Consider the following 20170-nt stretch of genomic DNA (forward strand, 5'->3'; position numbering starts at 1 on the left):
TTTCCAAGTTGTCAAGGCAAAAGGTCTTGGCTTTACTAAACTTGGGTCACTAGAAGAGGCTAAGAAGGTTGTTTGGAACATGAATGATGCTACTCATAGTGCAAAACAGCTAAAAGAGATGGAACAAGGCTTGACCAGTTTGATAGTTTTGGGGAATGGGCGAATGTCTGATCTTATTGCACAACTGCATGATATACTGGAGGGTGTAAATAAAGTTGATATCTTGCCGGAGAAGTTTGATAGTGCAGTTATTAAAGCTTAGATTCCATAATTGGCTCGAGAAATCAGAGAGTTAACCTCATCTCGACCTGTAACCATCTACAATGAGAATTCTTCCTCTAGTGGGAATTATGTTTCATATTTAGTTCCAATTGCTGCACTTGTTGCAATGGGCTATTGTTACATGTGGTGGAGAGATTGGTCATTTTCAGATGTGATGTATGTGACAAGGCATAAAATGAAAAATGTTGTTGAAGCTCTAATTAGAGAGGTAGCTTGCAAGAGCAATGACTTTGCTGGGAACGAAACAACAAATACATTGAAGATGAGTGAATGCGCTATGAGCACCTATTTGGATTTAGTATGCTCTCTTAGTCACCTGGAAAGCAATTTTGGTGGTGCCTTAGTTATTGATTTACATGTTGAGTTCTCTTTGTTTTTCACTTGTAACCTTGACTTTCGGCTTTTATGGGATCTAGGAGATGCAATGGCTAAAACTGTTAAGATGATACTCTATTTTAAAGCTGGCAAGGCAGAGTGGCTTAACAGGGTTACAAAAAAAACCAAGTTTGGTAGTTTTATGGTACAATGGGATATAAGTGTTGAAGCTTTAAATAAAGGCAAAAAGCAAAAAAACTGGAGATGGTGGATATAATGCTGAGATGAAGAGTTTGCATGATTTAAGCGTGAGCAAGGCTGTGGATATGGTGACTAGGTTCGAAAGTCCGTTGCTGCTGATGATTGTTAAATCCATCCTATCTAGTTCAAACAAAACTTAGGAAGCAAATGTGGATGTTGTTTTGGGAGCCAGTGATCTGAGTCTACTAGTTGAGAACACTTCAGTTGAGCAACTTGGTTTTGTCAGAAAGGTGACAATCTTTAAGGACTCCACTTCCATTATTGGTGATGCAGCATCAAAAGATGGGTTGTGAGTCCATGGTGTGTCTCCATTTGACATTATGGGCATAAATCTTTTCTGGGAAGAGCAACCGCAAAGGTTGCAAATATGAGCATGTTATGCAGAAGCAAGCAATTGAGAAGTACAACCAGTTCTTCATTTTAACCTCGAGGACAAGGTTGTTCTTAAGGGGTAGGCAATGTTATGACCCTGATTAGCTTAATCATAGTTAGTCATTGAATTAGTTAGTTAAATAGGACTATTGCAAGTAATTAGGAAAGTTTGTTAGATTCTGCTAGCTGGCAGTGGGTTTGGGAGTACTATAAATAGTCCAATTGTAATGGCTTTGCGGAGTGGTTAATTGGATAAAAAGAAATATAAACAAAAAACATTTCAGAGCTCTACTCTCTCTCCTCCTTCCCCTTCCTTCTCTATCCTCTGTGTTACTTGTAGGTTGATTAAGGGCTTAGAGATTTGGATCTTATCAGAAGAAGAAAAGTGTATATTCACATTAAGTCATCAATGAATAATACAACCACTAATATATAGCCTTTGGCTATTTACATTGTAACTTACTAAAACTAATTACATTGTAACAAACTAGCAACAAACTAATAACAAATTGTAGTCATGATGTGACATCTTCATCTCTACACCCCCTCAAGCTAAACTTGGAAGAATAAAAGGTTCCAAGTGAAAGCTTGGACTGTAAGAACAGAAACCTATTCTTGGACAATCACTTTGTATGTATATCAGCAATTTGATCATGTTGATGCACAAAACCGGAGGGGTATTGGAACAACGTAAATCCGACTGTGAATCTGCAAGAAAGTAAATAACACTAGATGTATCGTGGTTCACCCCAAGGTTTGGGCTATGTCCACACTGATATTGTATTTCTGAGATGATTATGAGGGAAAGAGTGTGAGGATCCTCATGGCCTAGGAATTGGCCTCCTTTAATGAGGAGAGTAAGGAGTCCTTTTATAGAATAAGGGCTCCTCACTTATTACATATTTTCCCCTTCATTTATTACATAATTACATTTGAGTCCCCCGAGTATTTATACGAGATCTAAATACGAAGGCCCTAAGTATGGTACAAACAGTAGTCCCCCAAGTCTTCAGTCAAGAGAGTGTTTTGGCTAGAAACTTGAAATTCAGTCCATGTGTAGGCTGAAGTAACTAGATGTCGTCTAGAACTTGATACTTGATATGAGGCGGTGCCCAATCTGAAATGATGCTCAACTAGAAGTAGCACATGTTGCGAGGCTACTCTGTTTGTGGCTTATGTTGCCTTGGTTAGCTCGGCTTGTGGCGTTTGAAGGTGATGAAATCCCTTTTATAGAATAAGGGCTCGCTTCTCAATACAAAAAATGATGGGCTAGAGTTGGTGTTCGCTGCGAGGCGGTTGCTTAGCAGGCGGCGATGCTCTCTAATGATGGTGAGGGAGTTCCTTTTATAAAATAAGGGCTTGCTCTTTAGTACATAAATAATGGGTGCTCTCTAATGAAAGTGAATGAGTCCCTTTTATAGAATAAGGGCTCGCTCCTCAGTACATAAATAATGGGTTAAGTCCCCCACCCATACTTCCTCATAGTTGTCCATAACCTACCAAACCATGCCTGAGGTGTTTGTTTCAATCCATACAATGCCTTATTCAACTTACACACCATTCTGGTCTTTAAGATTACCCTGAAAGAAAGCATTTTTCACATCAAATTGCTGGAATGGCCAATCTAAGTTAGCCGCCAACAAAAGCTGTAATGGCACATCAAATTGCTGGAATGGCCAATCCAATGTAGCAAGAACTTGCAAAGGTGTAAAAAAATTCAATACTTTGGATGACAAGCAGTTGATAAGGTAAATGGCAATCTGAAGAGCAACATCCCAAGAGGAGAGGGGAACATCCGCCCCAATCAATAGCGATCGAGCTGTTTCTAATAGATGGTGATTTTTGCGCACAACCACCTCATTCTGTTGAGGAGTTTGAGGACAAGTAGTCTTGTGGAGTATTCTGTGATTAGTTAAATAATGTGTAAAATCATTATTAACATATTCACCACCATTATCAGAACGCAAAATCTGGATTTTAGTAGAAAACTATGTCTGAACCATGGTGTGGAATGTCTTAAATGCCAGAAACACATCACTTTTATGCTTAAGAAGGTATAATCATGTCATCCGTGTGCAATCATCTATGAAAGTTACAAACCACCTAATACTAGATGAAGTAGTAATCGAAGATGGTCCCCAAACATCCGAATGAACAAGACCAAAAGGAATAACACTTTTATTAGAATTCAACGGATAAGAAACACGGTGACTCTTGGCAAATACGCAAGTGTCACATTTAAAGTCTGAAACTGAACAACCAACAAATAAATCCAGAAACATATGTTGTTAATAACTGAAAGACGGATGACCCAAACGACGATGCCATAACCATATCTGATGCCGTTTGTGATCAACGGCTCCTTGGGCGAGATTGACCTGTCCTGTACTGACACCGTCCACAAAATAGGGATCCCCCCTCTTAGTTCCACGACCAATTATCTCATTCGTGAGAATATCCTGAATAAGACAAAACTTCGGATACAATAGTACACAATAGTTCAATTGCTTAGTAGCTTGGCCAGGAGACATCAATTTATGCTTTAGTGAAGGTACAAGTAATGTATGCGGAAAAGAGAGGGTAGGCATGAGGTGTACAGTGCCAGCGCCAGTTACCGGTGAGGTGACACCATTAGCATTAATAATATTTCGTCAAAGTGGAACAATATCACAAGCTAAATCAGTGGGATCATAGGTCATATGGTCTGTGGCACCAGAGTCAATGATCCAACCGGACTAAGTATCACAATTATTCATATTAAAAGCATAACCACAATTACCTGAGGACTCCGGAGGCATGTCAGAAGAACTCGAAACAAAAGGATTCATGGCAGGGTCAGTTAGGGTAGTAGTGTTTAGTATAGGGCAGGATCGGTTAGGATGAAATTGTTTCCATCGTGGAGTGGTGGTAGGTTCTCCATGGGAGGGCCGAGTTTGCTTGAGGGAACGGGCAGAGCAGAAATCCTAAGATCTCTGCTCTGATACCATGCTAATTAGGGTTTAATTTTCTAATATTATTCTTCTCACCAAGGAGGGAAATATATATTATACAAGATTGATTTACAAGGAAAGAAACACCAAATGATATCTATCATAATTACATCTTGATTACAAAGACCCAAACAGGTAACTAAACTAATTACAAAGGTCAACTCTCCAACACATCCAACACCAAATAGATTTGATTCCTGGTTCAAACCTTCCAAATAAAGCTCACTACCGCATTGGTCTTAAATAGCACGAGGAGTTGAAAAGACAAGTTTCAGAATTGCTTAAGAAAGGTTATATCATAGAAAGCACGAGTCCGTGTGTGGTACCAGCTTTGCTTACTCCAAAGACCGATAACACATGGCGTATGTGTACAGACAGCCGTGCTATCAATAAAATCACTATCAAATACAAGTTCCCTATTCCGAGGATTTATGTTCGACATGTTTGTTGGTGCCAAACAGGGCCGGTCCTGAGTTTTTGGGTGCCCAGTGCGAAAGTTCAAAATGTGCCATTTTTAATACAAAAACATATGTTAAAAAAAAATATTTAACGAGGGCTGGAACCCAGTCGAAGCTGGGGGGCTAGGCCCTCACGCCCAAATTATATTACCTAAGAAAATATACAACGGGGGAGACATAGTACCTAAACCCCGACAATCAAAAGTACAATCATATATAACCACTCCTAGCAAATCTCCTTCAAATTTCAACCTTTAAGAAATTGTCTTCTAGTATTTTTTGAAGCAAAATCATCAATTATATCATCATACTCCAAGTCTTCAATCTCATCATTTTCAATGTATAAGATTGCTAATCCATTTAGCCTATCTTGAGTCATAGTGGTTTGCAAGTAAGATTTTAATAATTTCAATTTTGAAAAACTTCTTTCTGCAGATGCCACGGTCATAGGTACAGTCAACATTACACGATAAGCAATCAAGACATTAGGACACATGTCAATTTCTTTGACAAAGTTTGCTATTTCCATGGATGTCCAAGGGTTATTAGAGAGAAATGATTTTTCAGGTAACATCATTTGCAAAACCTGTAATTCGGAACATAAGTCGGCTCCATCTACATCTATGGTATTTCCATGTTTCAAATGTGCTTCAAGATTCATACAATTTTGTTTTAGCTCTTGATCATCCAATGAAATTAACTTCGATGCATCAAACAAGAAGCCAAAAATATATTCAAAAGCCTTTAACTGTTCAAACCTGTGTTTCAGTTGAGAAAGAGCAATATCCACTATAACAAGAAAATAATATGTTCTAAATGATTCTTCAGCAGACTGTTGTTCCCTCTCATTACCATCAACTTCATCATGATGTCTTTTTCTAGGTCTATGACGTTTAGTTTGAAAAACAGGGTCAATTTCTGAATCAAGTGCAATTTCTTTAGCATCACTCATGGCAGAAGCAAAACCAGTTTCTCTATAGTTTTCGAAAAACGTAACAAATGCTTCCAATGCCTTTACAGCAATATCAAGACGCATGTCTTCAGATTGTAATTTTGTACTCACCATGTTAATCTTCAACAAAATGTCATACCAAATAACCAAACTTAATACAAAATCAAAACTTGAAAGTTCTCCTGATGCTAAACATTCTGCATCCCTACTCAATTGGGGATTTTCAGTAATTTCCACCAATTGAAACAAAGCATTTCTAACCTGGGCGACTTGGGACTTAATCGCTTTAACACTTTCAATGTGACTTTCCCATCGAGTAGTTGACAATGACTTCAAAGTTAAACCATCAATATGTTCAAGCAAAATATTCCAACGCTTTGTAGAGTTGGAAAACACTGTATATATGCATTGACACGCTCCAAAAAAAGATTTTGCTTTAAGACATGAACTTGCCATATCACAAACTATTAAATTAAGACAATGAGAACCACATGGCATGTAAAAAGCTCTGGGATTTATGTCTAGCAATCTTTTCTGGACACCTTGGTGTTTCCCTCTCATGTTAGATCCATTATCATAACCTTGTCCCCTCATATGTTAGATCCATTATCATAACCTGGTCCCCTCTCATGTTAGATCCATTATCATAACTTGGTCCCTTTTCTATAAGTAAGTCTTTCATTTCTGCATTAAGGCTATCCCAAACTTTTGGATCATAAATGTTTAAATGGAAAATAGGTTCAGGAGATTCAATATTTTCCTCTACACCAATATGATCATCATCAACATTTAAATCCATATCACCACCATTTTCATGATCTTGAGACTCATCACCAACATTTTCCTCTAAATCACCACTATTTTCTTGGTCATTAACATCTTCCTCCACATAATCACCAATTTCATGATCATGAGACTCCCCAACAACATTTTGTGACTCTTCACCAACATCATTTTCTCTCAAAATTTCAACCAACTCATTCTTTGTAGAAAAAAATTTATTAAGAGATCATCTTAAACTTTCGGCAATTTCGTTATCCTTTGCCTTTTTTTTCCTTTTCATATTACCAGAGAGTTGTTTCCTAAAAGACATGGCTTTGATAATTTGTTTGCAAAAATTACCTACACATGATATAACAAAAATTTCCTATTAAAATTATCATTCCAAGTCTAACACATATTATATATTATAAAAACACTAACATCTATACATCAATTAATTAATCAAGAATTCAATCTATCAACAACAATTCTATACATCAATTGTCATATAATTCTATGTCACTTGCAAAATTTAATTTAAATTATGAATTAATAATTCAAATTTTAAAAATTAGTTTATCAAATTACCTCAAAAGTTACTCGGGTTTGTGAATGCACAATGGCAACCGGCAGCAGGGATTGTGGCTGAGAAAGACAAAGACTCTGTGTGTTGTCGGGGTTGGAAGGCTGGCCTGGAAGCTGCAATAGCAGTGCAGATGGAAAAATAACAAACAGGGGAAACAAAGGGGCGGGTGGGTGGGGAATTAATTGGGAAAAGGAGAATTAGGTTAGATGGGAGTGGGGGGGGGACCGGGGAGGTCCCTTTAGGCTTTACATTATTGTTTTTTTTTTTTTTTAAAGTCTAAAATCTGGCCGGTTCAATTATATATATATATATATATTTTAAATCTTGAAACTTGGGTCCTTTCCTTTATTGTCAAATTTAGGCCTCTTGCCCTCCATTCCTTATTTTGGGCTCTAGACAAATTTTTTTTTTATACCTAATTATTTGGACTTTTTTTTTTGGTGTCCTTTTAAATTTTGGGCCCTGGACAATGGCCCTGGTTGCACTGGGCCTGGGCCGGCCCTGGTGCCAAAGTATTCTCCAAGATTGATCTTCGAAGTGGGTACCACCAAATCTAAATTAAACCTGGTGATGAATGGAAGACTGCCTTCAAGACTCGTGAGGGCCTCTTCGAGTGGCTTGTTATGCCATTTGGGCTCTCCAATGCCCCGAGCACCTTTATGAGGGTAATGAATCATGCACTGTGCTCTTTCATTGGTAAATTTGTCATTGTCTACTTTAACGATATACTCATTTATAGCATTGATGAAAGAAACCATATGGAACATTTGAAGGTTGTGTTAACTGTTCTGAGAAAGGAGAAGCTTTATGTGAACCTCAAGAAATGTTCTTTCATGACCGAAAGCCTAGTTTTCCTAGGCTTTGTCCTAACTTCTACAAGTCTAAAAATGGATGAAGAGAAAATTATAGCTATCAAAGATTGGCCCACACCAAACAGCTTGCAGGATGTAAAGAGCTTTCATGGGCTGCCTTCATTTTATCGTCGATTCATCAGAAATTTTAGCTCTATTTTGACCCGTTTGACAAATTGTACGAAAAAGGGGGAATTCAAGTGGAGTAAGGAAGTTGCGAAGAGTTTTCAGCTTGTGAAAGAAAAATTGTCCAACACTCCTATATTATCTTTGCCCGACTTCGAGAAAGTGTTTAAAGTTGATTGTGATGCATCTCATGTGGGAATAGGCGGTGTACTCAGCCAAGAAGGTCATCCAGTAGCTTTCTTTAGCCAACAATTAAATGAAGCAAAGAAGAATTATTCCACTTATGATCTGGAATTCTATTCCATTGTTCAGTCACTTCGTCATTGGCGGCCTTATCCAATTCAAATGGAGTTTAGCTTGAATTATGATCACGAGGCTCTCAAACACATTAACAACCAAGGAAACTTGAATAGAAAACATGTCAATTGGGTTGCATTTCTACAAGAGTGTACTTTTGTAATAAGGCATAAGAGTGGGAGATACAACCAGGTTGTAGATGCTCTTAGCAGACGGATGTCACTTCTCAATACCTTCTGTGTTCAGCTGGAAGGCTTTGATAACATTAAAGAAATGTATGCTGGTGATACTGATTTTGGGGAGGTTTGGGAGTTTTGCAAGGAAGGACATCATAAGGATTACCTTGTCCAAGATGGTTTTCATTTTAAGAGAGCGTGTATGTGGATTCCTAAATGCTCACTTCGGGAATATATAATCAAGGAGCTGCATCCGAGAGGTTTAGGTGGGCATTTTGGGAGAGACAAGACAATCAGTCTTGTAAAAGATAAGTATTATTGGCCTACAATCTATAGGGATGTGACTAACTATGTGAAAAGGTGCAGAATTTGTCAACCATGCAAAGCCAATCACAGAATACTGGTGCTTACACCCCCTTACCACCTCGCAATGCTCCATGGAAGGACGTTAGCATAGATTTTGTGGTTGATTTGCCAAGGACTCAAAGGGGAAATGACTCCATCTTTGTTGTTGTTGATCGCTTCTCCAAGATGGCTCATTTTATTCCGTGTAAGAAGACTATGGATGCCTCCTATGTTGCTGATCTATATTTCAAGGGAGTGGTTAAACATCACGGTATTCCAAAATCTATTGTTTCAGATAGGTATACCAAGTTCCTTAGTCATTTTTTGAAACACTTGTTGGGTAGGTTTGGCACTAATTTGTTGTATAGTCGTGCTTATCACTCTCAAACAGCTGGCCAGACCGAAGTGGTTAACAGAACATTAGGCAATCTGCTCAGAGCACTGGCAACCAAGAAACCAAAGCAGTGGGACATGACTCTTTCTCAAGCTGACTTTTTTTATAATTACGTTGCAAACCGTTCTACCGGAAAGAGTCCTTTTGAGATTGTTTATGGGAGGACTCCAACACATTATCTTGACTTTTCTCCCATTCCAACTCTTTATTACCAAAACCGAAAAAGCTAAAGATTTTGCTGTATCCATGGTTATAATACATGAAGAAGTGCGGAAGAAGCTTGAAGACAACAATATCAAGTACAAAGAAGTTGCCGATAAACATCGCCGCATGAAGAAATCTGATGAAGGTGATCTAGTGTGGGTATATTTGAAGAAAGAGTGTTTTCCTAGTGGCTACTATAATAAGCTCAAAGAAAAGAGGATTGGTCAATGCAAGATCTTGAAGAAAATTTGTGACAATGCTTATAGGAGAGTTGTCACAAATTTATGTTCGAGACTTGTCAAAATATCATGGAGAGTTGGGTTCAAACTCGTGGGCGAGTTCTCACCCGGTAGGGGAGGATGATGCAGTGCCATTAACGTAGTTTGGTGGCTAGTTCAAATTCGATTTAATACTTCCTATTAACTTGATTTCTTGCAAGCGGTGTTTTAATTAGGAATTGTGTTGTCATTTAGTAATGGTCATTTACTATGCTATAGTGGACTAGGAGCTTGTGTTTGTAGTTATTATGGTTGCTGGCTAGCCTCTCTAAGCACTCAGAACATAAAAAAGTGACCAGCTAGTAGTTTCGCCATGACAGTCCACCCTTCCAAGGGCGGGAATTCTCATAGAGACATTTCAGCCTCTAGCCATCACCGTGGTGAATATTTCAGCCTCTAGCCATCACCGTGTAATTCACCAGTACTAGGAATTGAACCCAGGACGTACTGTGTAGAATATGGGTATATAATTCGTTCTCAACCACTGGATCACCCCGTGGTGGTTGTTTAATTTTGAGGCTATTTAAAATATGGAGCCTCGAATAAGTGACTAAAACATAACTTACATTACCTAGAATTTCACTACTTTTCAATTATTTCATGGAAATACAAAAAATACAAACACGCTAAACCCAAACTGAAAACAAGTCGAATCAATTTTCCAGCACTTACTCTAGAGTCCATTATTCAACTAAAGCACAATTGTAACTGGAAATTCAAAGTATAGACATAGGTGTTCGAGGGAATATGTAACATAGAGGGTTTCTATGTGGAATTGTAGAGTGTGCCGAAAATACAATCTGGTACATTAAATATAATAATACAATTGAATAAAAACTTGAGGAATAAAAAAAGTTCAACCAATTATATTATACCACTGAATGTAAATTCCCATTAATTGTTTCTACTGGTTTTACATTGACAATTAACCTCTCTAACCAGAAAGTACATTTCGTACCAATCCACTAATTAATATATATTCAAACCAAAAAAATAAATTAATAAAGCATGTGTAACATATAGGACATTGTCTGTGGTCCCCTACTAATCCACAAGACTTTTGGACCATTTTCAACCTACAAAGGTATATCATAGAGGAATGATTAAATTCACTCGACATTCTCTTCTTCTTTTTTCATTGCACGTCAATAACAGAACATGACAACATTAGAGTTTTTAAACAAAATCATCTAAACACCAATTACCAAATAATCATGACAAAGAGTGCACGTAGCACCTTATTTACTTAATTTACAAGATTACATGGATAAAAGAGAAGGTCACGTTTGTGTTCATATATACAAATGCCCCCTATTTTATTCAACAGAAAGACAAAGAAAAATATGTTTTGTAAATGAAATTACTCAATATGCGTTTCAGAAAAGAGCAGAATTATTTGTACCTCATTTACGATCTACTTCATAAACAATATTTATCTATTTATATTCACTGATTCGCATGAAGCACATCATCTCGGCCATCTACGGCATTTTCCACATATAAGGTTATTGATGCAGTGATCCAAAATGTGGTTCATAAGTGCGGTCGCACCGGCTCCCACGGATCTACGTCAAGCCCATCATCCATGCAATTCTCGATTAGATTGGAACTCGGATCAGCTTCTTGGGATTGTGCCGCCGTTTCATCACCCTTAAGACATTGCTGCAACTTTTGCCTGTACAGCCTCAGTTGCTCCTCCAGTAGACTCCTCTCCGATTCGTGTTTCATTATAATCCACTGCATCGATCGGAACATCACTTCATCATACTGCTGCTTCTGCTCCGCCATTTGACGGTACTGCTTGGCTTGGATTTCAGTACAGCTTTTCTCGTTTTGAAGACGCAGGATCATGGCCATAGCTTCCTCGGCTGCAGATGCAGCAGCCATCCTTTCCTTCTCGAGCTCTACGCGAGCCTCATTCCTCCTTCGCCGCTCAACCTTCACCATTTTTCTCAATGCAAACACATCAAATTCCCCATCGTCGCCGTAACCAACACTTTCATCATCACCATCGCTATCACCATGACCGTCGTTAATATCGACATGATCTCTCTCTTCTGCATTGACATTTTTGCTTAACAACAAGCAATCTGCATTTGGTGAAGTTTCCAATGATTTCACCTTTGGAGAACAGACATCATCACCAGAACCACACCTCGAACAAACCCGATTTCTGAAATCTCTTGATTTACCTCTAAAATCACATAAAAATTCCATTAAAAACCCCGAATGAACCCCAACTTGCAAAACCTTTAGCCCCAAAATAAACACCAAAAACAACCCCAACAAGTTGAAAACTGGCAAGAAACGGCCAAACATGAAAAACCCGCATCCAAAATCACTTCCCTGATTCAAAAACTTGTTACATGAAGCACACTCCATCCCCAAAAACCCTAGAAATATCTGCAAAACCCTCTTAAATAACTGAAGAACAGAACAAAACACAAACAGCAAGCAAAAACAACCCCAAATCTGCATCTACCTCCTCTAGAACATCCTCTAATCCAATCCTCCCACCATCTTGATAAATACACTAATACTTTAAATATAATTAAGAAAGAAATTAAAAGCCTTTACGAAATTAATGAGAGGTGCCTACGCAATGACCCAATTGGACTTTGGCTGTTGTTTCTTTGTAAACTCGATTACATAGAAGGTTTAAAGGCACTAGTTAAGCTTCCAAAGCAAGAACAAGCCTTACCATTCGAGAGATGGCCAGAAAGTTGGGGACTTACATAGAATGTATGCAAACAGTGACAGTGAAGAGTTGAGCCGGGTTGGGGATATTGGGATTCGAGATAAACGTGGGGCGTAGAAAACGAGGAGTGAGGTGCGACCAATGTGGATGATGTGGGGCTGTCTATATATTGGTGTTATTTATATGACTTTTTGTCACATGCCACGCTGCAGTCCGATATGGTGAGTGATTGAGTCCCTCTCTGTCGCAGAAGACCGTTGAAACGTTACGATCCCGTTCGGTGGGCATTCTTTCCTGTAAACAATGTGTCGTCGGCTAGTGGCGGCCTAACCCTAAGGATTGTTTGTCTTAACACTACTAAATTTAACAGTTTGCCCGACTACGGACATTTTGTTGCGCAAATAATTATTTGGTCGTACATAAACTATGGCGACCAGAAAATCGCCATGCATATTTTGTCGCGCAAAGCTCGTGAAAAAAGACATTGCGCGACGAACATCTTCAAATTTGTCGCGCGTCTTGACAACTGCGCGACGCTTTACTAGTCGTCGCGCAAAAGTTATACGGACAAAGGTTTTCGTCGTACGATATAAACGAGTACAAGTGCGTTTGTGGGTAATTTGCCTCAAAACTTGTTGCGCGACGAAATCTATAGTAGTCACGTAGTAATGCGCTAGGAAGAGTAAGACGCGCTTAATTTTGTGCGACGACATTTCGTCGTCGCGCACGTGTAATTTTTAATAAAAAAATAGAATAAAAGGAAAAAAAAAACAAATTTCATAAAATGTACGTACAAATGTAAAGTTAAAAAAAAAAGGGAACAAAACTATGAAAATAAAGAGGCAAAATCTATAGGCGTGTCATTCGGAGGTGCTTGGTTATCTTGTTGTTGGTTGGGGACGGGGTCGGAGGTTGACGGGCCTGATTGCTGTGCTTGCTTGGTGTGGAAGGGCCGTGAGGGCGATGGTGTAGAAAAATCGGGGAGATGTATTCCAGAGGAACTGAGGGCTTGTACAAGCATTGACATTTGAGACTTGTACGATGCCAGCTCACTCCCCAGCGACTTCCTACGTCAAAGCCGTAACCTTGGTCTTTGACTGCGCGAATGACGAGGCTCCAGTCTCTCGACGCCTAGCATTTCCCATCCCCCGACAATATGTCCCTGGCCTCCGATCGAAAGTCTGGTCCAACATCTCAGTGACGATGTGAAACCCTACATCCTCAGGGGGATCCACAGACTTGATCGGCGTGTCCAGAGGAAGGTGGGAGGCGAACTTCTGAAGCACCACCTGTCGCTTCTCCACCATAGTTGCCTGTGAAAAAAAACATGGATTATTAATAGAAAACAATTTGAAAGAATTAGTATAAATGTTTAATGCATAAGAAATTACTTACATGAAGGGACTGGGTCAACTCATTCCCAGGCCGAACATAAACGTCAGCAAAGACGTCGATCTCCGAAAATTTTGAACCCTCCTGAAATAAAAAGAAGATAAGGAAAATGTTAGTACGAAAAAAAAAATTATTAGCGACATTTTTAAATTGGAAATGAAAGTTGTAATATATACCTTCCGTCGCGCCTCCATCCTATAGGAGAAAGGCCTCAAACCCGAATGGTGGAGAAGAGTCTTCTTCTCTCGATTGATCTTGTTCGCCTTCGCCTTCTTCTGTTATACAAAAAATAAACGTATTAGTTGTAATAGTTAAAGAAAATTAAAAAAAATTAATAAAAATAAAAATAAAAGAAGTAAAATGAAAGAAGTCGTCATTAAAAACGCACCACATATGTTGCGTCACTAAAATGACCGTAAAGCCAAACCCAACTATCTTGTCGGTCCTCCAACTCCTTCGGACATCCCTCCTCAAGAGTGACATGCGGATCATCAAACTCCTGGAAGCATTGGTGCAGGTCACTCTTCCACTGCTTGTAGCATTCGGAGAAGAGCCGATTGACATACGTGAACTTGTCCTCGTCCATGTGCTCCAAATTGTAGTTTGTCTGCAATATAACAAATATTTTGAAAGCATTAGTAATAAAAGACAGTAATACATATAAATATATAAATTTTACATGAAAAGCATTAAAAAGGCGATGCTACGTACGGATAATTGATTGCGCATCGTAATCTTCGTCTCCTCCGACATTGCCTTCCAAGACTTCCACATCATAGGGCTAAAGGTCCGCACGACATGCCCAATGTCGTGGGCTAATGCACTATGTTGCTCCGCCGTTGGTGCTGCCCGATATCGCTCATCGTATCCAATTAGGATACAACCGTTGGTCACCCAGGTGACCTTCCCCCTCTTCAATTGCCGACAAGGTCTCCGGGTGTTTTTCTTCGCTGCAAAGAGATGAAAAAAAAATCATTAACCCATAACTAATAACAAATCCTACTAAAATTTCGCCATAACCTCCCCTATAATTAAAACATTTCCCAAAACCCTGAAAATAATATAAACAATATACATATCCAACACAATGATCACAACAATTTAATAAAAGGTTCGGAACGATGAAAACTTTTTAATCCTTACATGACTTAACAAATTGAATACCTGGTTGTGTACCCTAAACCCTAAACCTTAGTAAACAAGGGAATGAAGGAGTGAATTAGGATTGTATACTTGGCTGTGTACCGGAGGCATCAGTTGTGGATCCCGATGGCGACATTTGGTCCACAATACGAGGGCGTCGATAAGTTCGTCTGGGGTTAATAGGTAACGCCACCAAAAAAGTCGACGATGCCTACGCCTGTGGGACTGGAGGACCATCTGAGTGAATCGGATTGACCGGCCTATGGTCCATCTCTGTCAGAGCAGTGGTGGCAGTAGTAGGTATAGTCGTCGGACTAGGTGTAGAAGTCATCGGCCTCCGGGTTCTAATCAGGTGAGACATCTACAAAATTGGCAATCAATTTGTTTAGTACACAGATTTTGATTCTGTTTTCACTTGCTTACAACTTCAATGGCTACAAAAGGATTGCTAATTGTTGATTTGATTTCAAATGAACTTGTTAACTGAAATAATCATATAGGAATTTCAGTCCATTGGCTAGTCAAAAGCATTTTCTGAATGCATATGGGCAGATTCAATGATTTTAGAGACGTAGAAATATGAAAATAATTGAAACATTCCCATCATAACAAAGTTCATGTGCTCTGCGATTTGCAGCAAAAGAAGTTTGCTAATACCTCTCATGAAAATCTAATATATATATATATATATATAATCTAAACTATAATGGAGGAATTCAAATTATTGTGCAAAAAAGAAAGATTAAAATCAAAACGTAAATGTAACTTCAAAATTGGGAGGCCGAATTCAACAAGCAACACAATGGAGTCTATCATATTAATAAGGCAACAACAAAGGGTAATACCCCATTATATATCAACAAATCGTGGCAGTCAACAATGCAAATCCTTACTTTAAGAACCCTGTACTTAAATTAGAAAACCCCTAACTCGAACCCTGTACTTGAAATTAAAAAACCCCTAATTTAAGAACCTTAATCTAGCCCCCAGTGAAGCACCCTAAATCTAACCCCCAATTTCAGAAAACCTAATCTAACCTCACTGCCCAAAATTGTTCCCTTAAGTTAAGACCTAAATCTAACCCCAATTAAGAATCGTAAAAACTCTAATTTAAGAACCTAAATGTAACCTCCAATTTACGAACCCTAAATCTAACCCCACCGCCCCCAATTTGAAAAAAAATAAAAACCCTAATTCTAACCCCCAATCAATAAACAAAATTGAAACTAAAAACTGAAAAGGAAATTACCTGTTATAGAAAAAGAGGCGATGGACTGAGAGACGAGGTGAGTGAAAAAGAAACAGACAAAGATAGAGAGGAAGGAAAGAGAGGGTATCGCGCGGGGAAAAAAGGGAGACGAGGGAAGTAAGGGGGAACGAAACACACGGGGTTAATAATATAGGATATTACGCGATAGAGTTTTCATCTAGCAAGGCTAAACAATCATCGTGCAAGATTTTTAAAATTTCTGGAAAAAAAAAACGCTTTATTTGAATTTTCAGACAATTGCGTGACGAACCAATATATTTCGTCCCGCAAATATACTTTGAGCGACGAAACATATTGATTCGTCGCCCAATTGTCAGAAAATTTCTGCGAAAAAAAACCACTTTAATTGAATTTTCAGACACGTGGGCGATGAAAATTTATGGTATAGCATACACGTTCCTATGATCCATCTTCTGAACAACTTTCCAACCCCTCCCGGATTTAGGGTCATCTAGATACACAATTTGTTTTGCCATGGTTGCTAATATGGAAGGGTCGTCATCGTACCAAGTTTTGGTAGTGTTCACTAATAGTAATCCATGATCTTTTTTCACACTTCCATGCCTATCTGGGTGTGTATCCAACCATCGACACTTAAATAGGATCACTTGGCACCGGTCTTTATAAAGCAATTGCACGACACTTGTTAGTTTGCCATAGAATTCAATGTCTATACTTTCTCCTCCTCCGGGGACATGAACACCGTTGTTTTATTTACACAACTTGTCATCTCGTGCACCCGCTAAGAACTTGACGCCGTTGACATGGCAACCCAAGTACAATTCAACGCGAATTGATTCGAACGCTAAGTTATATAACTCTTCACTGTACGTAGGGGAATTCGAAGCTTTCAGTTGATTCACCTAATATTAGACAAACATTTAAATTTGTAAGTTCAAGCAACTTAATTGGTACAATATATATGTCCAATACAAAACACTTCAAACCTACATATTCGAGAAACCACTGCGGAAACAATTCACAGTGTTTCTTGGCATACAAATGTGAAGGATGTGCCTGCTTCATCATATTTTCATGCTCACCTAGGTGTGACAGTGTCTCGTCACAATTGTTGAGTACGAACCAATGTGCTACATCCATGTCCTTCTTGGAAAACAACTCGCCACAAATAGGATCTCCAAATGGTCGAGCGACATGGGCAAAAACTGAAAGTTTCTCCTTTCTCACACCCTCGTCATTATTGCCAGGAGGACTATTGAAAGTTGTCACAACATCTTTTAAATACATTCCACAGGATGTAAGTGCCGCATATGACACCCAAGCTTGTATAATGGATCCTAGAGCTTCGCTTTGTTTCATGCACTTTTCTTCAAGTCTCCGAGAAGCCCACCAAAAGAAAATGATACGATACACATATTACTAATCGTAATATATTTAATATCGATTAATAAAAAAGATGAGGAATATATACCTTTCTATTGGATACATCAATCGAAAGTTGACTGGTCCAGTAAGCAATGCCTCATCTGGTAAGTGAACCATCACGTGTATCATACTTGTGAAGAAGGCTGGAGGAAATATCATCTCAAACTTGCATAAAACTTGCACAATGTCATGGCGCAACTGATTAATGTCCGTTCTTCGTAACGTTCTTGACGTCAATTGCGAAAAAAAACTAGACAACAACATGATTGGTTTCACTACATCGGGTGGCAAGAGATGTCGAATACCCACAAGAAGTAGGCGTTGCAAAACCACATGGCAGTCATGACTCTTTAAGCCAGCTAATTTACCCCCGTCAACGTTCACGCAACACGTGATATTTAAAGCATACCCATCGAGAAACTTTACAAACTTTAAAAATTATTTCCTGTCATTCGGTTTCATTGAAAAAAATACAAGATCCCTTCTGGCTTTATCATTGTCCTTATTCATCCATAAACCCCGTCGTATTCCCATTCGTTCCAAATCAAGACGAGCTTTGATCGTGTCCTTTGTCTTGCCTTCAATATCTAGAATTGTGCCGACCAATGTGTCAAATATATTTTTCTCAACATGCATAACATTGAGGTTGTGCCTCAATTTTAGTTTCGACCAATACGGGAGCTCAAAAAACATAGACTTGTGTGTCTAGTTCATATGTGTAGCAAGTATTGTCCTAGTGACATTGGTCCCGAAATGAGCAAAATCCAAACAGTTAAGCTGTTCCAAAATCTGAGCACCGGACCATTCTCCGGGTCTAAGGCGATGCTCTTTCTCCCCGTCAAACTCTTTATCCTTCTCTTGCCACTCGTGGTCCCAAGGCAACCATCTTCGATGACCAAGGTAACAAACTTTTCCAGCGTGGCAACTAGATGCTACGTCTTCTTTGCATACAGGGCATGCCATATAACCCCTAGTGCTCCACCCAGAAACCATTGCATATGCAAGGAAATCGTTCACAGTCCACATCACTGCAGCCCACAAAGTGAACATCTTGTCAGTACATTTATCGTATATGCGCACACGGTATGTCCATAAATCTTTTAGCTCATCCACCAACGGCCGTAAGTATACATCGATTGACCTACCAGGATCCTCAGTTATCAATAAAGTCATCATCATGTATTCTTTTTTCATACATTTCCATGGTGGCAAATTATACGGAAATACGAAAATCGGCCAAGTACTGTGGTGTTGGTTTAAAACCCCAAACGGATTAAATCCGTCAGTGGCAAGTCCCAATCTAACTTTACGAGAAACTCGGGGAACGTTCGATCGAACTCTTTCTATGCCTCTCCATCTGCAGGATGTCGCATCACATCATCGTCTACCTGTTTTTCCTTAAGTCATCTCATGTATATGGCAGTATGCGACGACATATACAATTGCTGCAACCTAGGTTTCAGGGGCAGATAACGCATGACTTTTTGTGGGATCTTAGTGGTTCTATTATGAGATGTCATTTTGAACCTCGACTCAATTGCATACAGAGCATTTATCCAATGTTTTATACTCTTTGTATAATAAAATACAATTTTTTTTGCAAACATGAATTTTTTCATAACCCAATCCAAAACCTTTCAACACCTTTTGCGCGTCTCTATGGTCTTTCGGCAAACAATTGTCCTTCGGAAGCATTCTCTTGAAAACCCACAAAAAGTAATCGAAACATCGGTTCAACATACGATGCTTTATTTTTCCATGCATTAGTTCCACAATGGCCGTGAGAACGGAAAAGCTTTCGCACCCCGAGTAAAACTCTTGGTTGGCATTTTTTAATAGTTTTTCATATTGTTCGAACTCTGCACTGTCCATTGGTGTAGGCACGTCATCTTCCCCTTCGTAATTGGTGTTTGTCAATGCAAATGGAAAAACATCATTTATAATATCCATGACTTGTTCATTAGGATCGACAATAGTTTCAACATTATCCACTCTTGTGCCATTTGAAGACGAAGCATTGTCTAATTGTTCCCCATGATGGTTCCAAGTATTATATATCTCAATCATTACATTCCTTACTAAATGAAATCGAACATTTTCTATTGTCTCCCTTAACGTGTTGTTACACCTCCTACAAGGACACCGGATTCTAGTTGCACTCGGGTTGTGTGTACTTGCAAAGTCAATAAAATCCTCGATTCCATCCAAGTATTCATCCGCGCATCTATTCGGGTTCTATATCCATGTCCTGTCCATAATTCATGGAACCACAATAACAATACAACAATCACAACAACTTCATACAAATTGATAATGTCACCTTATGCCTCCGGTAGGGGCCCTATCCCATTCGGGAATGCATAGTTATGTCACGTAATTTACGGCTACATCAGATTAGATTTCGACGTGAATGAATTTCGGCAGCATCTTGATACAGTTCTTCAGGTGTATGAACCGAAGAACGTACAAAGATAATACCGAAATCTCCACAACCGAAACCTAATCCTTCAACCATAAACTACGCGTCATAACTGTGTATTCCCAAACTGTCCAAATAATGGGACAATTCAAGAATTAATTGGACCGCAGTCATGCTTTCGCATCCATGCGCGAAATCCAACTAATCCTTAAA

At 38.9% G+C, this 20170-nt stretch overlaps 2 protein-coding genes across 2 annotated transcripts; both read right to left on the bottom strand.

Annotated features, from left to right (window-relative positions):
* Nucleotides 1-10858: 10858 nt before the first annotated feature.
* LOC103445007 (protein FLOURY 1-like) lies at nucleotides 10859-12490 on the bottom strand. The gene is made up of 2 exons (XM_017334918.3): nucleotides 12385-12490; nucleotides 10859-11843 (listed from the first exon to the last, which is right to left on the bottom strand). The coding sequence occupies exon 2, from the start codon at nucleotides 11594-11596 to the stop codon at nucleotides 11183-11185; it is 414 nt and encodes a 137-aa protein (XP_017190407.2). The 5' UTR covers nucleotides 11597-11843; nucleotides 12385-12490; the 3' UTR covers nucleotides 10859-11182.
* A 638-nt stretch (nucleotides 12491-13128) lies between these two features.
* Nucleotides 13129-14340, bottom strand: LOC114827256 (uncharacterized). The gene is made up of 4 exons (XM_029108909.2): nucleotides 14128-14340; nucleotides 13916-14014; nucleotides 13743-13823; nucleotides 13129-13660 (listed from the first exon to the last, which is right to left on the bottom strand). Exons 1-4 carry the CDS (start codon nucleotides 14323-14325, stop codon nucleotides 13415-13417), a joined length of 624 nt encoding a protein of 207 aa, XP_028964742.2. The 5' UTR covers nucleotides 14326-14340; the 3' UTR covers nucleotides 13129-13414.
* Nucleotides 14341-20170: the final 5830 nt, after the last annotated feature.

This window comes from Malus domestica, chromosome 10 (genome assembly GCF_042453785.1).
Source record: "Malus domestica chromosome 10, GDT2T_hap1".
NCBI lineage: Eukaryota > Viridiplantae > Streptophyta > Magnoliopsida > Rosales > Rosaceae > Malus > Malus domestica.